General features: G+C 41.8%; 1 protein-coding gene across 2 annotated transcripts; it reads right to left on the minus strand.

Moving 5' to 3' along the window:
* Positions 1-773: 773 nt before the first annotated feature.
* WIPI2 (WD repeat domain, phosphoinositide interacting 2) lies at positions 774-23,517 on the minus strand. 2 transcript variants are annotated; one of them, XM_074552886.1, is made up of 12 exons: positions 23,254-23,517; positions 14,511-14,593; positions 9,615-9,784; positions 8,370-8,466; positions 7,694-7,791; positions 7,217-7,309; positions 6,360-6,430; positions 5,602-5,709; positions 4,662-4,826; positions 3,565-3,672; positions 2,297-2,427; positions 774-1,483 (listed from the first exon to the last, which is right to left on the minus strand). In XM_074552886.1, exons 1-12 carry the CDS (start codon positions 23,325-23,327, stop codon positions 1,371-1,373), a joined length of 1,311 nt encoding a protein of 436 aa, XP_074408987.1. In that variant the 5' UTR covers positions 23,328-23,517; the 3' UTR covers positions 774-1,370. The 2 variants fall into 2 exon arrangements, with proteins under 2 accessions (XP_074408987.1, XP_074408988.1); XM_074552887.1 differs by having other exon boundaries at positions 2,330-2,427; positions 23,254-23,516.
* Positions 23,518-23,955: the final 438 nt, after the last annotated feature.

Raw genomic sequence — 23,955 nt, forward strand, 5'->3', positions numbered from 1 at the left:
CTGTTATCCAAGACTTAAGAGAAGGCACATTACAACCCTAAAAATAGTCTGCAGCACTGCTCAGCCTTGGAAAGCCCTAGTTAGTGTCAGGGCAGTCAAGGATTTATTCCAAAACTGCCAAAGAAACTACACCAGTCCTTGAGTGTATCTATAAGAGGTACTCTGATGAGAGGGGGAATGGGAAAAAAAAAAAAAAAAACCAAAAAAAACCCAGAAAGAAAAGCATTGTTACGTAGCAGTAGAGAACCCAGAAGTAAATTAAATTTTCAAAATCATTTATATTTACATCAAAATCTGAAAAAAAAATCAAGAACTTTCACTATTAGAGCAGGATACTCAGCCCCAGACTGAGAAAAAGCAGGAATTGAGAGCCTTCTAGCAAGAAACCTTAAGGCTGTTTATAGAGTGGGGCTGCCAAACCCTACAGGGACTTCCCTCCAGCCTGACAGAATCCTTGCTTTGGATAATTCAAAAAGGTATAAAAAAAGGTTATTGCTACTCTGCCAAGAAAACAGGACAATCTACAGGAAAGAAAGAAAGTGCTTTCCAAGTCTTTTTTCAAAAACCCACAAGTTTATCAGCCACCACAGGCTACAGACACCCAAGCACCAAAGGTGTACAAACAAGACTCTCCAACAATCCTTCCCTCATTCTAGCTCTTCTTCCTGCAGCAATTCCTTTCCTTCCCTGTAAAGGCACTTTCTATATTCTAAATCCTTACGCAGGGAAACACTTCCAGTTTTCCATCCCAACAAACAGAACAGTCCCACAAATACACAACATTCAGAAGGAATTTTAATTAACAAAATGGTCCAGGAAAGGGAAGGGAGAACCCAAAAAAAACAGGCCATTGCATTTGAGAGGTTGCATGTCAGTCACTAGGTATGCCTGCAAGCCCATGCACAGGAACCCATTTGGACCTTTGTCAGTGCAGAACTGTCTCAGCTTCCAGAACCACTTCTCTACTCCTTCCTTATATAGGCTAAATATTATATACATATATAAAAAAAATACAAACTTGAGTTTGTTATAAAGTGGCTTCTCTCTCTCTCTCCCCCTCCTATGCTTGCTTGGCACATGAATGCATGCAAAGCTAAGTAGGCTCTGAGGGCTGCACAAACAGCAGGTTTTGGCAACAAAAAAAAATAAACACAGCGAAAATAGATAAGCAAGATTAAAAGCCACTGAATTGAAAACCATATATTTTTCCAATTGTATAGAATTAGAACTACAGCTACGACTTAAAACTGTAAGAGTCTGTCATCCTCTCTCCCAACTCATGTCAAAGTTCATAGCAGCATAACACGAGATTCCTCAGGAAACATCAAGCCAGTGTTCTCTGCTTCAGGAGTGAGTTCACAGGTCCAAGTTTAGTCTGTCCGAAGGATCATGGGGGGATGCTCACTGTCTTCATCCAATCTAAGTGAGCTGGTTTCATCTTCCAGGCAAGCTCCACCCACAGCACCCAGGTCATCCGTATAGGCTGGAGAGAAAGGAACAAGGAGTTGGGGAATCAGCAGCAACAAACTAAGGCTTGGATCCAGAGTGAATGCGTGGAGCTGAAGTACCAGGCATTACTTCAAATAGTTTCACTGCCACCCTATGTTTGTTTTTATCATGACTCTGTTTCATGACTGTGTTTCTCCAAGCCAAGAGCAGTTCATGATCAAAATTAAACTCCTGTGTGTGTGCAATGCATACTGGAGCTTTGGGCAGCTGCTGTTTTCAGCCTCCACTGATGCAGTGCAGTGCAGATGTTGGCCTGTGCTGACTGCCCTCCCCTTGCAGCGAGGCACTAACCTGGGTGCCAGACGTGGCAAAAGCTCCACTGACTTGGAGAGCAGCAGCATTAACCAAGTTCTCATCCTCTTGATTTATGAGAGCAGTGAATCAGGCTAAAAGGTCACTGTTCCCATAAAGGAACAATAGCAGCATTTATTAACCTTTCATAAAAAATTTTTTTAGAAAAAGGGAGCAGTGCTTTAATTCAGATGCTTTGCACAAGGTCTGGGTGCAGAACTGCCTCAAGAACCACATGGCAAATATCGAAACTATCACTACAGCCATCAACCACAACTCAAGCCAAAATTCTACCCAGAAAGCAGCAAAGACAAGTGGCCCATCTACCGAAAGCTACTGCACACCACGAGTGCTCTTTTCCTACTGCTCACCGAGGCTCCACCTCGCGCGCGCGGTTACGCAAAGCTCGGTGCGGCCGTGGACCAGCTCACGCAGCCATCTAGAAGGAAGCAACAGGCAGAGGTGCTCCCTGCCCCATTCCCAGCCTTCTCCTTACCATGCCTGCTGGGTGAGGAAGGCACATATGTACCTTTAGTCACAGCGGCACTGTACGTCTGCGCTACCAAGGGCCGGTCGTGCGATGCAGACTCCAGAATTTCGTTGGCGGGCTCCATGCTGCCATCGAGCCTGCCAGGACAGAGGGGTTAGCTGGAGAGGTGATCTGCCTGGGCACAAAACAGCCTGAGCTGGCAGCTACAGCAACATATTTCATCTCGTGTGCAAGAATAATGCACGTAGAAATGCAACAGGAGGAACTTGGTCCCTCTATTCCAGAGGCCTGGCTAGAAAGCACCTGACAACATTTGGTATTTCTCTGAAGACTCATCAGCATCAGGATCTAAATCCTAGTAGCTCATAGTAGGAAAAGAAGACTCAAAACAAGACTGCATGATTAAAAAATCCCATCCCAATCAGCAATATTTTAAGTTATCTTGAGCTCTGTCACAACACAAACGGTTGCTTCTGACACAGATACTAGAAAGCCATTTAGAGAAAGTATTAGAGCATTTCAAAGATTAACAACTTGGTAAAGGCTTCCCTCTATGAGGCTTCACTTCATCTTTAACCAGAGGTCATGTCTTCAAATGTTCAGATAAATGTATGATTTTTGACCATAATTGTAGGTTGACCAAAGCTGCAAATCTGAATTATCATCACGAGTTATTATCTTTAATTCCATGACGGATCAAGTAATTTGACTGTATTATCCTGGCTTTTCCTGCCAACCCTTATTGAGAAACTGCATTGTCCTATTTCTCAAGTGTTCTACAGTACTATTACAGAACACCTGCCTGGCCTATATGCAGGGAAGTTTAATAAGGACACCAGCAGAGAGAGAACAGGGATAATTTCATAGGCCAGTTTCCCCTCTGTGAAGTCAGAGTAAGATCTTTCTCATGTTTGTAACCACTTCATTTATTGATGAAGAGGATGGTGTCACACGTTTCAAATTCTTGTTGAAGTAACTCAACTCAAAGTGCCAAGAGGAAACAGGAGCACAGAGAGAGCAGCGATTGATCCCTCCCTGCACTGGGACAGGGCTCAGTTTCTGCTGCTAAAGCGGTGCTTGCTGTAGGGGATACCTGGAAGGAAGGCTCAGGGGGATTCTGAAATTACTCATTCATGTCAGAGGTCTGGAAAAAGATTACTTTGAAGAAATGAGCTGTTCTAAGTTGGACTTTTCCAGAACAAAACTAAGTTTGAGAAGAAACTGGATTTTGAGAGGAAATGAAATGCAACAGCTCTCAGCTAACGTGGACTTACTTGTGCTGCTTCATTAGTGTGCACTCGCCTCCCTCCTGGGGGTCTAAGTTGTACATGTAGAGATACCCATCAGCAGCTCCCACCAGCAAACGAGGGATCTTCTGGATTCTAGAAAGGTTGAGAGCAGAAGTTATTAAATAACAGATTATTATATAAAAGATTATTAAATAACGTAAGAAAGCACGCTCTCCTCCCTTCCCATGATTTAATGGTTAGTCTCAGTCTCAGAGGGTTTTTCCAACCTAAATGATTCTATGACTTAAAGGCATTATTTTCCACACCAGCTCCTGGACAAGGAATGCTGTTGACAGTCAGAGCACCCAGGAAAGAGCTGTGTGTAAAAGATTTATAGCATAACCACATTTTGGGGCTAACAGGATGCCACAGGAATCAAGCAATTACATATGACTCAGTAAAACAGATTCAGAAGTTACCATCCTGTTATCAAGCTTTGTGCAACTCCAGAGACAAATATTCTAACGGGAAGGATTTACTTATTTGAGAAATGTTACAAAGCTTAATTATTGCTTAAAGGGTGCTTTGAGATCAGAGGAGTGAGAGTACAGACATTAAGTCAATTTAGCATAAAAACTATAAAACCCCCACAAAGTAAGTTTACTACTGCTCAGCTTATTACTTTGGTAGCTGTGCCAAATGGGACCTGCCTTTGAGGAAGACAGCATAAAAGATTAGATTTAGTCTTCAAAATTAACTTTAATGAATGCTACGCTGTTTTAGAGACAAGAATTATATGAACTTGCTTTCAAAGACTTCTTTAATGGTTAGGCTGGATTGCCTAATTTTGCAATTCACTAACAACATACACCATCACTCCCCATAGCACTAATGGAAACAAATGCCATAAAAGCCCACGGGTCTGTTCTCAATATTCTTGCTTCAAAATTAAAAGACATCTTTAAACAACACTTAGAAATGGGCTATTCCTATCCATATAGATCCAAACATTATGCCCTTTCCTCCTTCTCTCACAGGACTGAGAGGTGTTGGCTCTGCCACATTGCTCTTAAACTGGAATGATCACAGGTGAGCAGTGCTCTGCTGCAGATGAAGCTGGGCAGGCTCCCTGCTGTACTCACGTGGCAAGTGCACAGATGTTTTTGTGCCCACAGAAGGGCAGACGGACTGTAGCAAAGGCTCTGCCCTGGTTGAACATCTCTGTCACTTGAGAGGGCAGGTAGCTCGTGGAGGCCATCAGCACTTTTCCAAAGTAACCTGTCCAGGTTGTAGGCTCTTCCTGAGGTCTACAAGTCAGAAGAGAAAAGTCACCCACTTTGCCTTCACCTTCAAGAGAAAAGTGTGTAAACACTAGAAAACATTTTATTTTAAAAGATATTAGGCAGCTGTTTCTCTTCAGAAATAATTAATACTAATTCAGAAATAACTAATTGAGAATTCTAACACACTTCATTTATACAACAGGACAAAATGTGTCCTCCAATACCCTCAGCCTGTTATTTAAGCATGTTTGATTGTAAACTGATACTTCTGCATGTAAGACTGCATTTTATAACATTCATTACACAAGAGCAGAATCTACTGGAAAGCATTATGCTTCAGGATTTTATTAATCTGTTTATCACTAAGCAAATAATTGTCTCCAATAACTTCCACTGAAATGGAATTAAGAATGTCCTCTCAAATCATAAATAGGAAGATTTTATAACTTGGTGTCTTTTAAAGCTCCCTGTATGCAGCTGGAAGGCATTGATGACATAGAGCTCCCCATATGGATGTCAGAGGAGGTGAAACAAACGTAACTGAAAATGTTAAAACTGCTCCACACTCCTCTGTGAAGGATGGCCAAGTTCTCTTTGGCAGAAAAACACCTTTTCTACTCAGTGGGAGAACAGTACACAGCTCAGCTGCAGTTGCTGATTCATAAGTGACTTCTTATGCCCTTTACTTTACAGTAGAAGTTCAAAAGAAGTCTGTCCACACTTTTGAGAACTCATTCTGTTGAGTACAGAACTTTTAATCCTTTTCCTTGAAAAATTCTAAGGCACCTTTGAAACCTACTTTTCTTTCACAGTCTCAAGTTTGAAGATATGCACCGTCTCTGTGTTACTGGACGCAGACAGAAACATGCCATCCATGCTGAAAGCCAATGAACAGATGCTCACACACCTGGCAAAAAAGAAAAAAGAGAAGAAACACAAGAAAGTCAAACTATTTGGCTTAGTTAAGAAGATTTCTAAAGTCACCACTACTTTGCAAGTAACAAAAAACACCCTTCAATTAGCATTCTGAATTCTCTGATCATTTCTTGAAGCTATTCAAGCATAAGACTAGAGATGCTCAGCTCTGATGTTTACCAGATATGGGATCAATTAGTAACAATGTGAACTCAGTGTTACCCTGTATAAAGCACAGAATTACTGCTGCCACAAACCACAACACCACTGCACAATGGCTATCACTGGCCACAGCGTTAGAAGGATTTAGAAGAGAGTAAGAATATTAGATGTACTGCCTCCAATTTCCATAAGAATACAATACATCCTACAAAAGGTGACCCACTTTAAACAAGTTCCCTCACCAATAAATTTTAAAAGGCAAGAGGGAGTACAATTCTGACAGGATTGATTTATAGAATAGTCAAGTCCAACGGAAGGAAATTGGAAAACATTCAAGCTGAAAGTGTTATAAGCATGCATGCAGGGATGAATGAAGATGAAAACAGGCAAAAAAAATCAGAATGCCAGCTCAATTGCTGAACATCCTGGAAATCAACCATAAGGAATGAGCATCAGGTAATTAACCCAGCTGAACTTTACCTCTTCACTCCCCTTCGGAATTCAAAGAGTTTCTGTCCCTCTGGAATGGAAAACACTCTTATTACTGTCCCCTGCAAAGAAAAAACCAGAAACAGATCATTTTCCATTTCAAGTTCATTCATTATTACTAGCTCTAGTGAGCACAACTAGAAGCAGCAAACCACTTTGCTGTTAACTCACTGCTGTGATGCAGCCCAGATACTACATGAAGTATTTATGGAGCTTGTTTGTAGGATGTGTTTGAAGAGTACAGAAACAAGAGGTGGGAGCTACTAATGCAGAGAACAAGCTGTGCATCAAAACCAGCCCTTCTTATCATATTTGATCATGAAAAACCAGCACACTAGACAAGTACCACGAGTGCAATCACTTGGATGTCTTTGTGCCTTTATCAGGTGCAATCAGTTATACCTTTATAGTCTAAGCTTATTACTCAAAGAGCAGAGGCTTCAGACTCTAATTTACACACATTACATGAACAATTTGTCATCACATGCCAAAGACTAGCAAGGCACTTCTCTCTATCTGGATTTTAACTGTCTTGTTTTCATTAGGAAGACAGCATCAAAACAAGACAACTAATTCCTATTAAGTATCCTGCACTAAAGGGAGAAACACTCAGAGGACTGCCCTAATTACAGCCAGATTAAAATGTTTTATTTAAATAACCTTATTATCCAACATTTCACAGCATGGAAATTGTGTCAAATATCATTAACAGATCTTAACTTAGAGTTCCCATTTTAACTGTAAGCCTCCTTTCCTGGCACTTGCACATGGAACTGTGCACACTTAAAATACTTAATGACAAATTTGATTTTTATCACTGTTAGCAAGGCAATCAAAAACTCCCTTACCTTTTCTGAGGCTGTGGCAAGTTTAGTACCACTTGCATCAAATGCCAAAGCAGCCAAGGGACTATCATGAGCTGGGATCATATTGGCAGCTCTCTGCAGTGAATCAATAAAATAGAACCTTAGAACAGTACAGGTTAAAAGCTGCATGTGACTGCATATTCCAGGCAAATATGGTTCTTAATTTCTGGACAACATCTTCAGTAACTAAGTACATAAAATTATCACTGAAGCATACACATAGAGAGTACAAGCAGCAGGAAGACAATTTAAACAGAAATTACTTGGTTCCACCCATTTGCCCAATTCTACTCAATCAAATCTAGTATCAGCACTTGTATTTTCTTTGCTGATATTCTGTGAAGCAAGAGATGCTGCAAACTGTTGCACAGAAACCTGTGTCCAGTAATTCCTCTCTGAGCAAGTTAAGTCATTTTCAATGCATCTTTAGTGGTGGAAACAGCATTCAAAGATTCTTACCAGATTGATGGTGTCAAAGACTTGTACTTCTCCAATAGTTGCACTTCCTGGATAAGCCAGGTAGCAATTATCATTGTTTATTGATAAAGCACACAACCCTAGAAGGGATGCAGAAACAGGATTAGAAACAGGAAAATTCCAGGACTTCTGCAGTAAAATTTTATGATTCTGTGCTTGAATGTCACAAAAATAATTCAAATTATCAACAGAAATAGAAACAAAGATAAGTAATCTCAGAGTCAATCTGCAGTATATGCAACTATTTAGCATAAGTTTGTTTAAAACAATACAGAAAAGGAATAATACCAATAGAGCTACAATAACTGATTAAACAGTAGAACCTCCCATGTCTGCCGTGACTCCTAAAGCATTAACCTGACAAAGTCTTTAACTACACCAAGTGCTGTCAAAATTCAGCTTTTATCTCCTGGTTTTTTCCTAACATTTCAACACATCCACTCCAGGAGACCAAAATACTGGGAAGATGCAGTTTAGGGCAGAGTCTGCTACTTGTTCTCTCTCAGCTGGATCCAACATGTAGGCTTTCAGACAACACTCATATTCATTATTGTATTTGAAAGCAGAATTTACAGCACCACAGCTCCCTGTAGAGATCCTCATACACTGACACAGAAAGCACTTTTCAGAGTTCTGCTGATTCTACCATCACATTTACCTGCAGGATTGGGAGGTGTCTCCCTGATTGTATGTAATACCTTCATGTCGCGTATGTTGTGGATATAAAGAGACTCTTCCAGACATACTATCAGCCTCTAGAAAAGGGAAAGAGGACAAAATGGTGATGTGGAAATGGAGTTCATTTGGAGCTATAAATCCTAAAAAAATTCTATCCCAAAATGCAGTAGGTACCTTCCAACAGAGAAGAAGTTGTACCCACCTGATGGAGAGAATTAAGAATCTGACAGAAGCTACACAAGATCCAGCTCCTGACACAAACACTGCACCCCACTCCCCTCAACCTCACCAGGGCAAACTGAAAACATTCCCATTATTAGTTTAAGTCAGCAAGCCAGAAACCTCCACTTTATTGTTATTCTGAACCAATTTACATGTGGAAATAATGGAAATTACTTTCTGCTTCTGCTAAACAGAGAAAACAGACAAGACTTTCTAACCATTCATAAAGCCTATAAGTTAGCCATAATCATTTGTGAATGGCCTTTTTTTTTAAACTAAGTTCTTCATCATCTCATTTACTTTGTAGACTACATGTGGATGACTAATTAGACATTACTCATTTTACACTAACTCCCTGTTCCAGAAATCAAATTACCCACTCTTTCTCTCATGACTTTAAACAGGAAACCCCTCCTCCCACGCTCATTTTTTGGGGGCAAAGTCAGACATTAAGGTTTTCTCCTCCAGATGCCATTCTCTCTAGTTTGAATGAACTGGTTAAAGACAGAGAAGTCTGTACTTGCTGAAGAGCCTACTAATGATTTAGTCATATAGCAAACCATGCTTCCAGGTGCTTAAAAAATTCACCAGGTGTGTGACGTTTTAGATTTTATTTTTTCAAAGGAATTCAGCACGCAGCACTTGCAACCATAACAATTTAATAGATAACTTTAAATTTTGACCTGAAGAGAAAATGTCAGTCTCACATACTTTCACATTAGGATGAAAGGATGATTTCACACTGGGAGGGACCTCAGGAGGTCTCTAGTCCAACCTCCCACTCAAAGCATGCCCAGCTTACTCAGGGTATTTCCCCAAGTAAATATATAAACACAGAATCAAAAATACTTAACCAAATAGAAGTACTGAGATGCCATACAAAAGGCACACTTGGAAAAGTACTGCTAAATTTCAAATAGCAATTCTGTCACTAAAGGAAGGGCTAGTGTAAGATCCACAACCCCTTTTCCCACATTTCCACCTAGGTAGAACCACTACTCACCTGTCTATTGAGTTTGACAGCCAAGATGGTGTTGGAGTAACTGTAGTTGCAAATCTCTGTCCCCTTCTTAAAGTGACAAACTTTGAGCTTGCGTGGAGCTTTAAGGCTAACTATGGCCACCAGACTGCTGGAGAAAAGCCTCTCCACAATGCACACATCTTCTGTGTCAGCTGAGCAATCACAGGAACGAGGGAAAAATACAGAGGGACATTTCAGGGGAGAAGAATGATGCACATCAACAGGAAACATTGTCTAAGCAAATCACAGAATCGGAGATTCAGTCTATGTAAAAATACAGTTTAACACCACAAACATTCTGCCACGACAGCTCAGAGTCAAGGTGGGATAGGCTGTTAAAACAAAAAATCTACACAGTGAGTGATGATTTCCAAAGATTTCCTCCCCCCTTCCCAAGGTGTAACACAAGTTTATGTTTCAGAACAGTGTCTATTCTCCATTCCCAAAATCCAACAGAAAAAATTCCAAAGCTACAAACCCCAGAAAATTGTCAAATTCCAGCATTTTACAATCTTCTTCAATCTCTGCAGAAATCTAGGAAATCAAATGGGTTTGGGGCTTTTTTTTTTGTGCATGTGTTTGGGTTTTCTTTTTAAAGCTGTATTATGCTTGAAAGGGTTTCTGATGACCCAAACCCTTGGCATTTCCATTTACCTCTCTATGAAGAAATAAAGGTTACAGAACTCAGAGAAGCTGGTGAAACTCATTTGCCACAAGACTGCTGCAGCCACCAATTAGCATTTCCACACACACCATCTTTACCTGCCAGGCCCTAAGAGCAATTTGTGCAGGAATCACTGGTGCCCAGCATTCATGCAGAGCCTTGAAACATCAGATTTGCCAAATGTTTCTGCTATGGGAGCACTGAAAGCAAAGGAGGAACACAAATCCCTGTGTGAGGAGACAGCAGGAGGGAGGAGAGTCCAGGATCTCTGGCAAAGATGATTTCAGAGCAGTCGATCACAGCACAGCACTGGACCATGCTGGCAGGAGGCCAAGTCCCACCACGGGTTATCCTGGCATCTCCATCCCATAAACTCCTCTCCAAAACCCCAGGAACACAGTGCACACAGTTTTCAGGGCAGTGAGAAGCTGGAGAGAGTTTTACAATGCTCTGCAGCTCTCACAGCCACTGGCTACACCTGCCCTTTGATTACAGAACCCAATCAAGACAAGTGACTTGAGCCTTTGGCCTCGATCCATCAAAACAAATTTTTCAGGAGTCAGCTTCTGGATTAGCTCAATGCTTAACACATTCCAAACCATAAAACTGCCAGTAAAAAACAAAAAAAAACCCAACCCAAAAGAGCTTGTTTCTGAAGGCTTCTGTTTTGGCCAAGAGAAACGTTAAGTAATTAATTTGCACTGTTCCCATCAGCAGTGACAGAAACTCCATGAAAAAAGTTCTGTTCAACATTCTCAGTATATGACACTGCCATCAGTGTGGGACATGTCTGATTTCAAAGTGCTTTTTCTGGGCCATTATTTCATGAAAATGAACACAAAATATTTAATGTCCTACATTTTTTTGAGAGAAACATCCTAGTTATGAAAAAGGAGCAGGTTTACACTCTGCATTTTCAGTACTCCATGCTACATAATTGACTTTTATCTACATCTTGTATTTAACATGGTACTTTTCCAGAGAAGACATAACAGCTCACAGAGGCTTTGAAAATTCAATTTTCTCATGCAACAGGGATAATGCATTTTAGTAATTACTTTGTTTTCAAGGAATTGTTCTCCATTTTTCTGATACTACACAAAACACATGAAAAAGAAATACAAAAATCTGCTTCAATAAATGTATGCAGAGACTCTGAAATGCAGAGGTCCATGTTCCTTGAATCAGAGTAGCTACATAAAAGACTCTCAAATATTTTACAGGATGGGTTATCAGCTTTCCATCTAAGCCTGGAGTCCTTCAAATGGTGACATCCTTTTACAAGAGTCAGAAGACCAGCACTCAGAGACCCAAAACCTGACTGCTCCCAGCTCCAGGGTGGGCACAGCTTCTTTGCCCATCCAGGGATGAGTGTGCAGAAACAGCTTCTGGGATTTCTCATCCTCCCAGGCAGGCAGAACTGGAATTTCAGAAGGAGAACAGCAGCAAGGTGCTGTCCTCTGCTGCACTGATGGGAAGGGAAGGCACTCAGAGAAGAGCACAACTAAGCCACCAGACAGAAGAAACAATTTTCAATAAGCCAAATGCCTCAAAGGTATTGATAATCCTTCAGTCTCACCATACAAAGACTATAATACAGACAGTTACCTTTAAAGAAAGGCTTTGTGATGGGCATTTAATTAAATTCACTTTAAAATACAGGATGCACCTCTGCTCCTTTGTCTTCCTTGAACAGGAAGAAGAGATAAAATCTCCTCACAGCTGCCAAGTAATTTATGCTTCCCAACAGCAACTATTCAAGAGGGCACCAGGCTATACTGCCCATCCTATGCTCAGCTGACCTGAATTATTCATATGTTTAGCAGCAATAAAGCCCTATAGCAATGCTGTTACTCAGGTTTTTTGTTGTTTTTCTATTAGTATTATCTCCTCTACACCACACAACTGAGCATTGCCAGAAACTCAGATTCAAAACAGAGTAAGAACAAAAAGAACTGCAAAACAAATTAAGTATCAGCAGCGAGGGGAGAACAAGCAAACACATAACAAGATTAGTTTCATAAACACAAGCATGTAGCATCACAGACAAGAGCTGGTTAGAGCCAGCTAGATTATGATCAGCTGTGCCTTTATTCCATTTTTAATCCAAGAACATGAGCATGTTAGAAGCATTCATTAAGCCTTAAAGCACCCTCCAATCTAATGCTTGTTTTTACAGTGGGATCAACTGCACAGGGAGTCAGGAGATTTGCAGTCACAGCAAAGTCAGTGATGGGAGCAGCCAAATCTCCCTTTTTTTTTGTATTTCTCTCAAGCACAAGACAGCTGAGGCATATTCTGCAGTTTAGTTTTAACACCTACACAAGAGTTGTCAGATCAATCTTCCAGAAGAGAAGGAGGGGTCCTTAGCAGTGCTCACTCAACACAAGAAGTCTTCAGGCTCGCTTAAACCAAACTGGGAAGTGGGAGGCACTGGGTTTGAGAGGCCTCAAGACACCTTTCCTAGAGGAAAGGAGGTACCCAATGCACAGGAAGCCCTCCACCCTCATATCAAGTTTTAACAGGCACAGTTTGCAAGTCCAAGACTGAAAATTATTTGACTCATACAAAGAAAATGAAGGTTTCTCAATATTTCTATCTGCTTTGAACCAAGACTGTCTGGCTTCCACAGGCCAAACCACTGGATTTCTTGTAGTGAGAGGACAAAGAGTAATGGGCTAAAACTCATAGAGGGGAAATTCAGGTTCAGTTTATGGCAGAAATTCTTCCCTGTGAGGGTGGTGAGGCCCTGGCACAGGCTGCCCAGAGAAGCTGTGGCTGCCCCATACCTGGAAGTGTGCAAGGCCAGGTTGGACAGGGCTTGGAGCAACCTGGGATAGTGGAACTGGATGATCTTTAAGGTTCTTTACAACCCAAATCATTCTACTAAATGTTACCTCATACTCTGTGCTCAGCTTTCACACACTCAGAAAACTTAAAATTCCCAGGAGTTTAAGTCAATACAAAACCCAGAACAATGTGATGACAAGATTGGAATTAGGTCAAAATTCCAACTCCAGCTGCTTTTATCAGTTTATTGCAAGATGTTGAACAAGGCACTTTGTCCAAGCTGTACTTTTTCTCTCAAGGACTACCCAGAAGATGCAGTCCTGCCCAGTGCAGCCAATCTCCCAGGATACTTCTCAGTGTCTTGTGTGACAGGGACTCATCTCACTGAGCCTCCTGGGTGACACCAGGCCAGACCCTGGAAGTGCCTGACATACTGCAGAGGTCAGGTACATAAACTCCACAGTAGAAAATGGAGTCCAAGCCACTTAGTAACCAGTACAACCAGACCATGAGTCAAATAGGAAGATGCAGCTACAACACAATTTAATCCAACCACAGGAGCCTCATTTGAACCTCACAATTACTGCTCTCCATTGACTGTGTACAGAAGCAGGCTGTCATCCCAGGTAATGGGTGATCTGAATCACACCCCATTTCCAAACTTAACATGCCACAGGCTCAGGTCACGTTGGGAATGGAGTCTGAGCACAGCTCTGTCATGGGATCCCACTGTGAGTGCTGACATCACAGCCACTGGAACCACCTGCTCACATGGAGTTTACAAGAAAGCAAGGATACTCAGGCATAGCACTCATAGCTGACTTATCAGCATCTCAAAAAGGGCAGCCTGTGAACTGCTGACAGAACAGGGGACACCACTTCTCCCCCAGGCCTCCTCCATTTCACCTCAGATCCTACTCAACTGGGATCACCACTGAGAAGTTATGGGAATCTGAGTTATTCACCCTTTTGGATGAGCAAGCCTGCAGCTATCATGTTAAAGAATAATTTTCTAACAGAAAATATTAGGATAAAAAAATAATTAAGGCTTTGTTTTCTTAATTGATAAGGGTATAATAGTACTTCCATGCCCCAAGAGCCAGTATAAAGACCCAAAAGACACACTCTCACATGAGTAAATTATTATTTTTATACCCAGCTGCTATATAACCTGGCTGGACATTATTAGAAAAGCAGAGTTCTCAGCTACTACCAAATTTTGTACCATACCAGCTAAATTTAAATACAGAACATTGATTCACACTTTAACCCTGTCTGCAATTACCGTTTTGTATTTGTGTGATATTTACACTTAAGGTTCTTTTTATGCCAATTTCAAACAACCTGTGAAAAAGTGAAACATTTCTTATTCTTCTCACATTAAACCAACTAAAGGGATTTAAAAAAAAGAAAAATATACTTACTGCATTCATAGATCTGCTCTAATTTGTCCACAGAAGAAAGAGAGAAGAATTTGTAGCCTGATTTACTGCCAACTGCAAGGGACCTGCAAAAGAAACAAGCCAGTCAGGAACATCAACTCCATCAGCTGTGATTACCCTTGGACAGATTCTTACCCAGCTCTAAACCTCCAGCTGGGCTAGCTCAGTAAGGAAAGTGATAAAAAATTTGTCCAAAAAAGCCATAACAGACACAGACAGCTTCCTCAATTCTGATTAGACCAAACAGCTTCACAATTACAGAATTTGGGTGTGGAATTCTGCTTCACATTTATGAAATGAGAGTTCACAGCCTGAAGTAAACCTACTGCCCAATTCTCACCGGTGATTTCTTCACACAGGCTAAAAGCTTTAGTGTGGAGAGAAGATGATGACTTGAATAATGTAATGCAAACCAATTACATCACTGCCTCATCATTAGAGGTGACCTCCAGGACCTTTTACACTGGGCTGTCTGGGGATTTTGTTCTTTACAGTGTAACCGTCCCCGAGCATCCCAGAAGAGTTTTCATATTAAAAAAAAGTAATTAAAGACTGCCAACTCTCATTTTCTCTGGCTTTACATGATGATGTTCTAGCACCCCCACTGTCAGGTCTCAGTCTTACAAATACTCATAGTGAATCTTTGATCAGAGGCACCCTCTAGAAAGTGCTAGGGACTGATGTTAAACAGATTGAACAATAGCAGAACATTCAAAAACTGACTAAAACCCCTTCTTTCCTCCATTACTCAACTTTCACACTTAGCTCACAGACCATTTAATTGCTTTTCCAGACAGAGTCAAAGGCAGGTCTTAAATTTTAAGCTAGAAAAACCTTTAGCCTGTCTTGCAGGTCTTTACACATCAAGGCAGCAGACAATGGCTCATTCTTGTTTCCCCTCCCATCTGGAGGATGATTTTATGCCACAGATAAAGAAAATTAACAGTCAATACAGTTTTACAGAAGTGCATTAGCATGCTTATAGTTCATATATTTTTTTACTGCCAAGAGGCATGGAGGAAAATTCCAATAAAATCCATTTTGATCCCCTAAATTGTGGCAAGCCATTCAACACAGGGCTGCAATCCAACCGTGCCAGTCAGGCTGCCAAAAATTCCTTTTTGAACTCAGCAAGATCATTCTCTACAGTTCAGATGCACTGACAATTAATACAGCATTTAGAATACAATGAAGATTCCTAGATTTCATGTTCTTTCTGTATTTTCACTTGTGGCTCCAAAGTGAGTCTTTTTTAAATTTCAGCATACCCAGAAGATTAAAAATTGCTGCTCATATAGTTCACCCTCTGAAATTAAGCTACAAAATCAACTTCTGTAGGATGGTGTGACCTTTTCTTCTAGAAGAAAATACAGCTGGCACAATCTGGTTAGGAAATTATGTTTGAGAAGGTTTAAACCTTCAAATTAAAACATAAACCACACAAGCAAGAGATTCAATTCCACAGATTCAATAACCAAGATATTAAAAAAGCATATTAGGCTTAAAGATAGAGAAGCAATCATAAAACAAAATTTTGTTGCTGCTCCTCTAAGTCACCCTAGAAATACTGAATTTAATTTTCCTTCAGACAAAATCAGTATGTTCAGCAGGCTCCATCTGATTCATCACCAAAGACACTTCAGTGGTTTTGCTGTACAACTCAACAAAAACTCACATTATGAGAAAAAAAACCCTGAAACTCTAACTTGATAAAACAAAGCATTGAGTCAGCTTTTCTTGTATCATCTACTGCTTTCCTCAAAAGAAAGTTTCACAAAGAATGACACCAGAATTGTCACTTTGCAAAGATAAACAAGCACTCCACAGAGTTAAAAATAAGTGGAGTCACAAGACTCCTTGCAATACAAACCATCCACAAAAGACACAGGATGATTTCCTCACACAGAACCCCACCAGCAGCTATTTGTATTTCCAGGCAGAACTGATTCCTGAATTGTCCTCACAGCTTTAAACACAGAATACTGCTGAATCACTGTTTTACTGACAGCATCTCTGAAAGCAGCAAGGAAACCAATTTTTCTTGCCCTCCGACTATACCTCATTCACATGAGCTGCAGACAATGGCAAACATGAATTGTGTACATGATAAAAATCATTAGACTGAACAGAACCCAAAATGCAGAAGCACAGAATGGACCTTTCCAACCATGACAACTGCTTTTTGTTATTTATTTCAGGACTGAGGTGATGGAAGTTACAAATTATTTGTTTACAGAGAGCAGTTCAAGTCAAGGTAATTAAACCCATTTCAGTGTACAAGTGTAACTGCAAAATAACCCCTTTTTGTTCTGGAACAGCAGTCTTCCTTTTGGAGGGTTTGCTTTGTTGGTTTGGTTTTTTTAAAATGTATTCTTAAATTACTTCTTATGAAACTACTGGGAAAAGGCTTTTTCTATGTAATAAGAACCCACTAGGCTGAATTATACCAGCATAATCACAGTGCTTTAAATCTCCCATCTTCCCCTGCACTGATATTACACTTAAGCCCTTAAGACACCCACAGCCATCTAAATGGCCAAATCCACAAAACAAGGACCAAGCCAAAATTACCTCACCTCTGCAAAAATGTGCAAGCATATGGGGAGGAAATATGATCAATAAGCCATTCAGCTGCTGCTCAGATAGACAGTGGCCAACAAGAAGCTGCTGTGGTTTATTGGAAGCTCCTTTTACAGCATAGGTGTTATGCTTTATAATCACTGATTTTCAGAAGCTGATGAGAGACTGAAATTGAAAATAAAATAAATATTCTCTAAAATGGCTTTTTTTCCCTAACATTATACTATACACATGTGGGTTTTAGCTCTATTATGTGCAGCCTCTATTACACACTTTAGACTGTAGGCTCTGAGCTATTTCATCATGAAGCTTGTCTCCTCAGTACAAAATTATCAATATAGCCATGATTTATGGAACTGTGTTTATCCCCTTTTTGCAGAGATAATGCTGCAGACTGATCCAAGACTACATAAATCTTGATAGTATTTTCAAGAGTGACTACCATAAATAATTAAAACTATCCTCATCAAGCAAACAGTGTGGGAGATTTCACACATTCATTAGAAGATGCTGACACTCACTCTAAGTGCACTCACCTAAAGTGGGAAATCAGCTGCCTCAGTCTCTCTGGCTCTTTAGAAGGAACAAGTTTTTTCAGCTGGGTTAGAATCCTAAGGTTTGCTTTTGTTTCTTTAATATACATATAGAAGGAAGAAAACCAGTTTTTCCCTTTCCATATCACAGAGGACCTTAACTATTAATCAGAAATATTCTACATTAATCAGAAAGTTCCTAACAAGGGCAGCTCTTCCAAAGATTAAATCAATTGCAGCTGCAGCATAAACATGACTCTAAAAGTCATTACTGCTTTAAATAACTGGTTAATTAAGCCTACTTTCATTATGATACAGTCTCATTATACTAATGTTCCATCTCATTTCAAAACCAATGTAAATTTCCACAGACAAAACATTTTGGCTTATGATGAGGAGAGGGAAAATAATAATAATAATGAAAGAAAAATCAATGAAGGCATAAGAATTGCTAAGGAAATACTAAGGAAATGTACCTTGCTTTATTTCCCCCTCCAAACTATCTGCTGTTACATCTCATGGGCATCTCTTAATGTCTTAATTATTTTGGAAAAGAGATACAGAACTTCATACATTCAATGTTTTTGTCAGCAACATTCTGACAACCCACAGGAGATTTTCCCATTATTCTTGCATTAAAAGAAAACTCCAACTTAAATCTGCTACAGCAAAAGGAGACCATGCCTGCTCATCACTTCACACGCAGGCTGGGACAACAGAAAGTCCATAATCCAAATAAATATCACTATCCTTGGGCCAAATCCATCCAAATGGTCACACAGTGAGAGCAGCTCCTCTGGCCAGCCCCCCTCAGCTGCTGTGCCCTGTGCAACAACAGCAAGAAACACAACATACGCTTGTCTGGCTCAGCTTGTCTGGCTCAGCTATCCTCCCTGAGGGCAGGAGCTACGGGGCCGCTCTGTCCTTCCTTTTTTGGGTCTGGGCTTAGCTTTAAATTCTCCTTGGAATAGAGAGCTCTCCTGTCCTCAAGGATCACGGGTGAAGGACACCTGAACCTAGGAGAAACAAAGGCAGAGGAGTGAATGCTCAGCACCTAACCCTTGTTCTTCCCACCACAAGCAGTTTACTACAGAGATCCAAACATCACAGAATAAGGGGATGAGGATACAGCTTCTGGGACACAGCATGCCAGGTGCATACAGAGACAGCAGCACTTACTCACAGTGTAGAATGGAATTGATTTATTTGGGAAATAAAGGGCAGAATTAAATTGGAAAGAAGAAATGCATGGAGTGATACATTCCATGTGTAACTCCACACATAAATGAACACAGAGCCTGAAGAAAGCCTTGCCAATAAGGCACACACCAGTGTTTTCCTCAGAAGTCCAAACACAAGGTTTCCTCTTCCCCTTTCATCAGAAGTCTGTTTTCAGAACTGCAGTGACTACTTTGTTTCCAAATGCTGTCCCACAATTACTTCTTTTAAAAAAAGAGGACTAAAACTTCTCTATTCTGCCCACTTGCACTATTTCACAAGTGGTTTGGTGGGGTTATTTTCTGTGGGTGGGGTGCAAACTGAATCTGAACACCATTTGTAAGCACTTCCAAAGAATACCTGTAAAACAGTTTAAATATTGAAAGTTTCAGCTATTATATAGATACATACAAGCTTTGGGATCTTGAAGTTATGCTTTTCTTAAAAAGTCACAAACTTCTAATCCATTAGCACTTCCTTTATGAGACCTAAAGCTTCTATGAGTTTGTGAAGTGTTTAATTTTTCATAAACCTATCTCTGCTCAGTTTTAGCAGTTTTCCCAGAAGTAATACAAACTGCACTTGGGCTTTTCTCCACTGTTCAAGATTTACAGCTGTAAAATCTACCTAGCACTGAGGCCACCCACAAGCTTCCACTGCCTGGTTTTGTTGGGACACCCAAATTCCAATGGGTTGCTCCACTTTGATCTGCAAGCTGGAGCTTCTGCCTCTCAATCAGGGAATGCCACTCATGCCAAGTTGTGCAATGATTGATTCACTGGGGAAAAGGGCTCAGTCCAAAACAAGCACACTAAGATCTTCTGAAAATACCCTTCTCTGGGTTTTTACTTAATGAAAACATTATATCAAAGAGAAGCCACAAAGCAACCGCTTCTGCTGCATTATAGGTGAAGTGTTTTCAGGCACAGTTCCAGCCCCAGCCAGTAATTCAAAACTCTCATGTAAATAAAGCTTGGGGCAATGTGGCATAAACAGGCAAGACAACACTTGCAATAATGCAGATACTATTCCAAGAGACAATGTCCCTACACACAGCATCCATGAATGAATATTAGCCAAGTCTGGGAAAAGTGAGGGACAAAAAGCAGGATTGGGGATATCTGCTTCAGCCACCAGGGATTGCAACAACTGGGGAAAGCAACAGCAACTTGTGTGATGACAACATTCTAACTACCAGCAATCCAATTTCCCAAGACTGAGAGCCACCATGAAGCTCATCTTCGTACAGGAGAGAGTACCTAATTACCAAATCTTCATAAAACAAAGAAAAGTTGGCTTGATACTTCTTCTCAGCAGCAACAAGCTCCATCTTCTCCTAAGACAAGGAACTGGCTCTGCTGTGCAGGCAAGCAGGACAGTTAAACCTGAGTGGAAGTGGCACCTTATTAGGGTGAAGGTAAAAGCTTTAAATGTAGTAACAACAATGAGCCCATGTCATTTATTTTCCAGTTTTGTCTGTCAGCAATTCTTCTAATTACTGAAGCACCTTGAAGCATGATGTGAGCTGTACTGACTGGGCAGACATAAACAAAGCTTGCCTTTCATATAGTGCCTGAAAGAATATACATTTGTTTACCTTGCCTGTCTGGAGAAGGGCTCCAGTAACTTGTAAAAGTTGAAAACAGGTGAGCTTTCTGAGGCCTAGCATGGGAAAGTGGCTTTCCTAATAAGATCTTTTCAGCTCCTCTCACCTGGTGAACTGTGATCTCCTACATATATAAAAGATATAGTATATATATTCTATATATATACACACTTTTATATATTCTATATATAAAATATATAGTATATATATTCTATATAGTGTGTGTATATATATGAGTATATAAAATAGTATATACAATATGTAGTTTATATATTCTATATACTATAATACTATATATAGTATATATTTATAGTATATGATAAACTCTGCTGCCTTGTTTTTCCTCCACTCAAACAAGAAAATATGAGAGATCATGGGTGAGAAACAGGAAAAAAATTAAATAAACTTCTGTTTAAAGAATGCACATAATTGCTAAATTCTACTCAGTTTAGGAACTTGAATGCAGCTTGGTTTGGAGCACTTACCACATCAGACAAGTGTTTCACTGAGAAGCTGCTCACAAGGCATCTGCAAGACTGCTTTTATACTTACTACTTTTCTTGGGGAGTTTTATTCAAGACACTGTTGGTAAGAGATTATTCAACATCATCAACCATCCCATTTTATCTCAAATTAAGTGGCCTTTTAAATTACTCTCAGAATTTTGAGACAAAAATATGAACAGAAGCCTTTTGATATTTCTGTCATTCCTACATCAGATACCTGAATTCATAAATATTCAAAAATGACACAAAAGATCTAGTAACCCAAAACTTAGAATTGCAAATATCTGTGGGCCAGGTCGGTCTCACGTAAAAGATACATCACCAAAATTCTCAAGGTGATTTATTCATAAATCATAATTTTTAAAAATATAATTTATTGACACAATGGATATTAGAATACCAGACACAAAAATAACCCCAAACCAGCTATCAAAGACCATTTTTTGGTTATTTATAAAAATGAAATAGGAAAAGTAGTACAGTAGCACACCCAACTGAGGAATAAAATCATTGGCCAGGTGTCCCTTTTCTCTCCCTATAAACTCCAAGCTATAAAGGAATCACCTTTATGCTCCTTGAAGAAAGATTTTAAGGTGTACAAGCCAAAACCCACTTAGATAAGTTTATGTTGTATTTGCTTTCTTGTTATTTCTGCCTTGGTTTTGTTCTCAAGCCAACCTGCAACTCTTGTTGAGATTAAATGGTTTTTTGGTACAACTCAGTGATCTTTAGGTAAATAAAGATCTCCACAAAGCTAAAGAGCAACTGAAAATGCAGAGCTGCCACACTGGAGAACACAGCTGAACTTCAAAAACTTATATATGACCTTTACAAACTGCAGAAGAAAGAGGTGACAAATCCCCTAGTTATTATGACTTGGATTTTTTCCAGTAATAGGTAAAAAATGAATGGTAGCTGAGCAAAACTTGGGCATGTTTTATATTGATAGAATGAGCTCTATATGGCACTGAAAAAATGTAAAAAGCAGTTGCAAAGATTGCCTTGAATCAATATAGGGATAATGATTTACTCACAAATACACAGAGCACTACTGCTCCCCCATCATTTACCACAACTTATTTACTGCCAGAGCCTCTTGTCTCAAACATATCCAGCTCCAACTGCCCATCTCTTCACCCAGCAAAGCCTACAAAGGCAGAGTCTCTCCTGCTGTGATGTAACCCAGCCAGCAGAAATAACCTTCCCAGCTCCCGTGTGCTACAGGAGCTGCTGACGACAGGCACAGATCTCCCTCGTGAGGACAAGATATTGCTGCTTGCAGAAAGAACGAGTGGTTAAAAACACAAACCCTCCACCACACACGTGGGCTACACTTTGTGATGCCAACCTGAGATCATTTCCTCTTACTCACTTCCTAAAACAAAGCCCCTTTCTCGAGTACAAGCTCTCTCAATTCTTACTCCCTCCCCAGTTTCATTTCTCAGGTATTTAAGACAATCAAAACCTTCTTTAAATGAATTTCAGCGCTCCAATCCCAACTAATAGGGGGTTCCTAAATTAAAAATACTGCTTTATAATACCCCATATAAAAACTAATACGCACTAATTGATCTAAATGTGCTGCAATGATTAAGTAATTTGTGAGACGTGCAGCTTGAGCCATCCCAAGCCCAAGGAAGTGCAGTTCCAAGGATCAGAGAAACGCCTGTTCTCTAAATCAAAACCAAAAGTAACACGGGCTCATTAAAACACCTTCAAGCCTAAGTCTCACTGCTTTTAACGTAGCAGGTGCCAATAAAATAACTGTATGATAAGAAAACTGCGAGGAACTTTTGGGTGAAGTCTTTGCACGTCTGGGGTTCGTGTCAGGCCCTCCTAGGGCTGAACATCAGCAAGGAGCAGCAGGAGCCTTCCTTCCATCCCCTTCCCAGGAACAGCGAGCGATGCTCCCAAGGAGGAGCTCAACTTCCCGGGGAGGGAGCGGCCACCAGGCTGCCACCAGCCCCGAGCCGCGTGTGCCCGGCACGAGCGGCCTGTCCCTGTCCCTGTGGCTCCTCATGAAGCCGGAGGGCACCGGGGGCTGTTCCGGGCCCTCCTCCCAGTGTGGGGCTCCCGGCTCCGCTCCAGCCCCGAGGCCCCGGCACGGGCCGGCCCCAGCGGCGCTCCCCGCCACGGGAAGGGGCGGCACCGGGGAGACCCCAGCGCGCTCTGCCCGCGGCCAGGCCCGCTCAGGGGCCCCCCAAGCCGCCTCAGCGCATCCCCGGCCGCTGCCGCTCCCCGGCCCGGGCCCCCTCAGCCCGTCCCCCCTCTGCCTCCCTTACGTGTTGTCCTGGTTGAAGTTAGCGAACAGCAGATGGCCGCTACAGGCGTCGCCGCTCTGCCCGGCCAAGTTCATGGCGGGACAGCCCTCGCCACCCCCGTCCGGCGGGGGGAGGACGAGGAAACACCTCCGGAAGGCTGCGCCCCTCAGCCGCGGCCCCCGCGGCCGCCCCGACCCCGCCGCATCCCCGCCGGGCCCTTGTTTACGCGGCGGGCGGCGGAGCGGCCCCGCGCCTGCGCCCTCCCGGCCGCCGTACGGCCAGCGCGCCTGCGCGCGCGCGGCGGCGGGGAGCGGGTCGTGTTGCGAAGCTAAGAAGGGCCCGCCGCGGCTGGCGGTGGATGGGAGACTCGGGGTGCGGCACGGAGCCCCGGCGGGTCCCCGCTGTCCCCGGGCTGAGCGCGGCCACCGCGGTCCGGACTCGGTGGTTCCGCTATCCCCGGTCACGGTATTCCCGCGGTCCCGGTTACAGTGGTGGCCTCGCTGTCCCCGCTCACGGTGGCACCGCGGTCCCAGCCCGGTGGCCCCGCTGTCCCCGGTCACGATGTTGGCTCCGCGGTCCGGGCACGGTGGCCCCGTTCATGCCCTGCGCTGTTCCCGACCGCCCGTGCCTGTGCAGTTCCACTCCATGCCACGGGATGTCCCCGAGGCTCAGCGGATGACTTGGGAAAAAGGAAAAATAAAAAGAAAGTTGGAGCTGTTCGGG

Source organism: Zonotrichia albicollis, chromosome 16 (assembly GCF_047830755.1).
Source record: "Zonotrichia albicollis isolate bZonAlb1 chromosome 16, bZonAlb1.hap1, whole genome shotgun sequence".
Taxonomy (NCBI): domain Eukaryota; kingdom Metazoa; phylum Chordata; class Aves; order Passeriformes; family Passerellidae; genus Zonotrichia; species Zonotrichia albicollis.

Coding starts and splice junctions, on each gene's coding strand:
- WIPI2 (XM_074552886.1), bottom strand. CDS start 23,327: ATGAACTTGGCCGGGCAGAGCGGCGACGCCTGTAGCGGCCATCTGCTG. Junction 14,594..23,253: donor AACTTCAACCAGGACAACAC/GTAAGGGAGGCA, acceptor TTTCTTTTGCAG/GTCCCTTGCAGTTGGCAGTA. Junction 4,827..5,601: donor CTTGAGACTGTGAAAGAAAA/GTAGGTTTCAAA, acceptor TCTGACTTGTAG/ACCTCAGGAAGAGCCTACAA.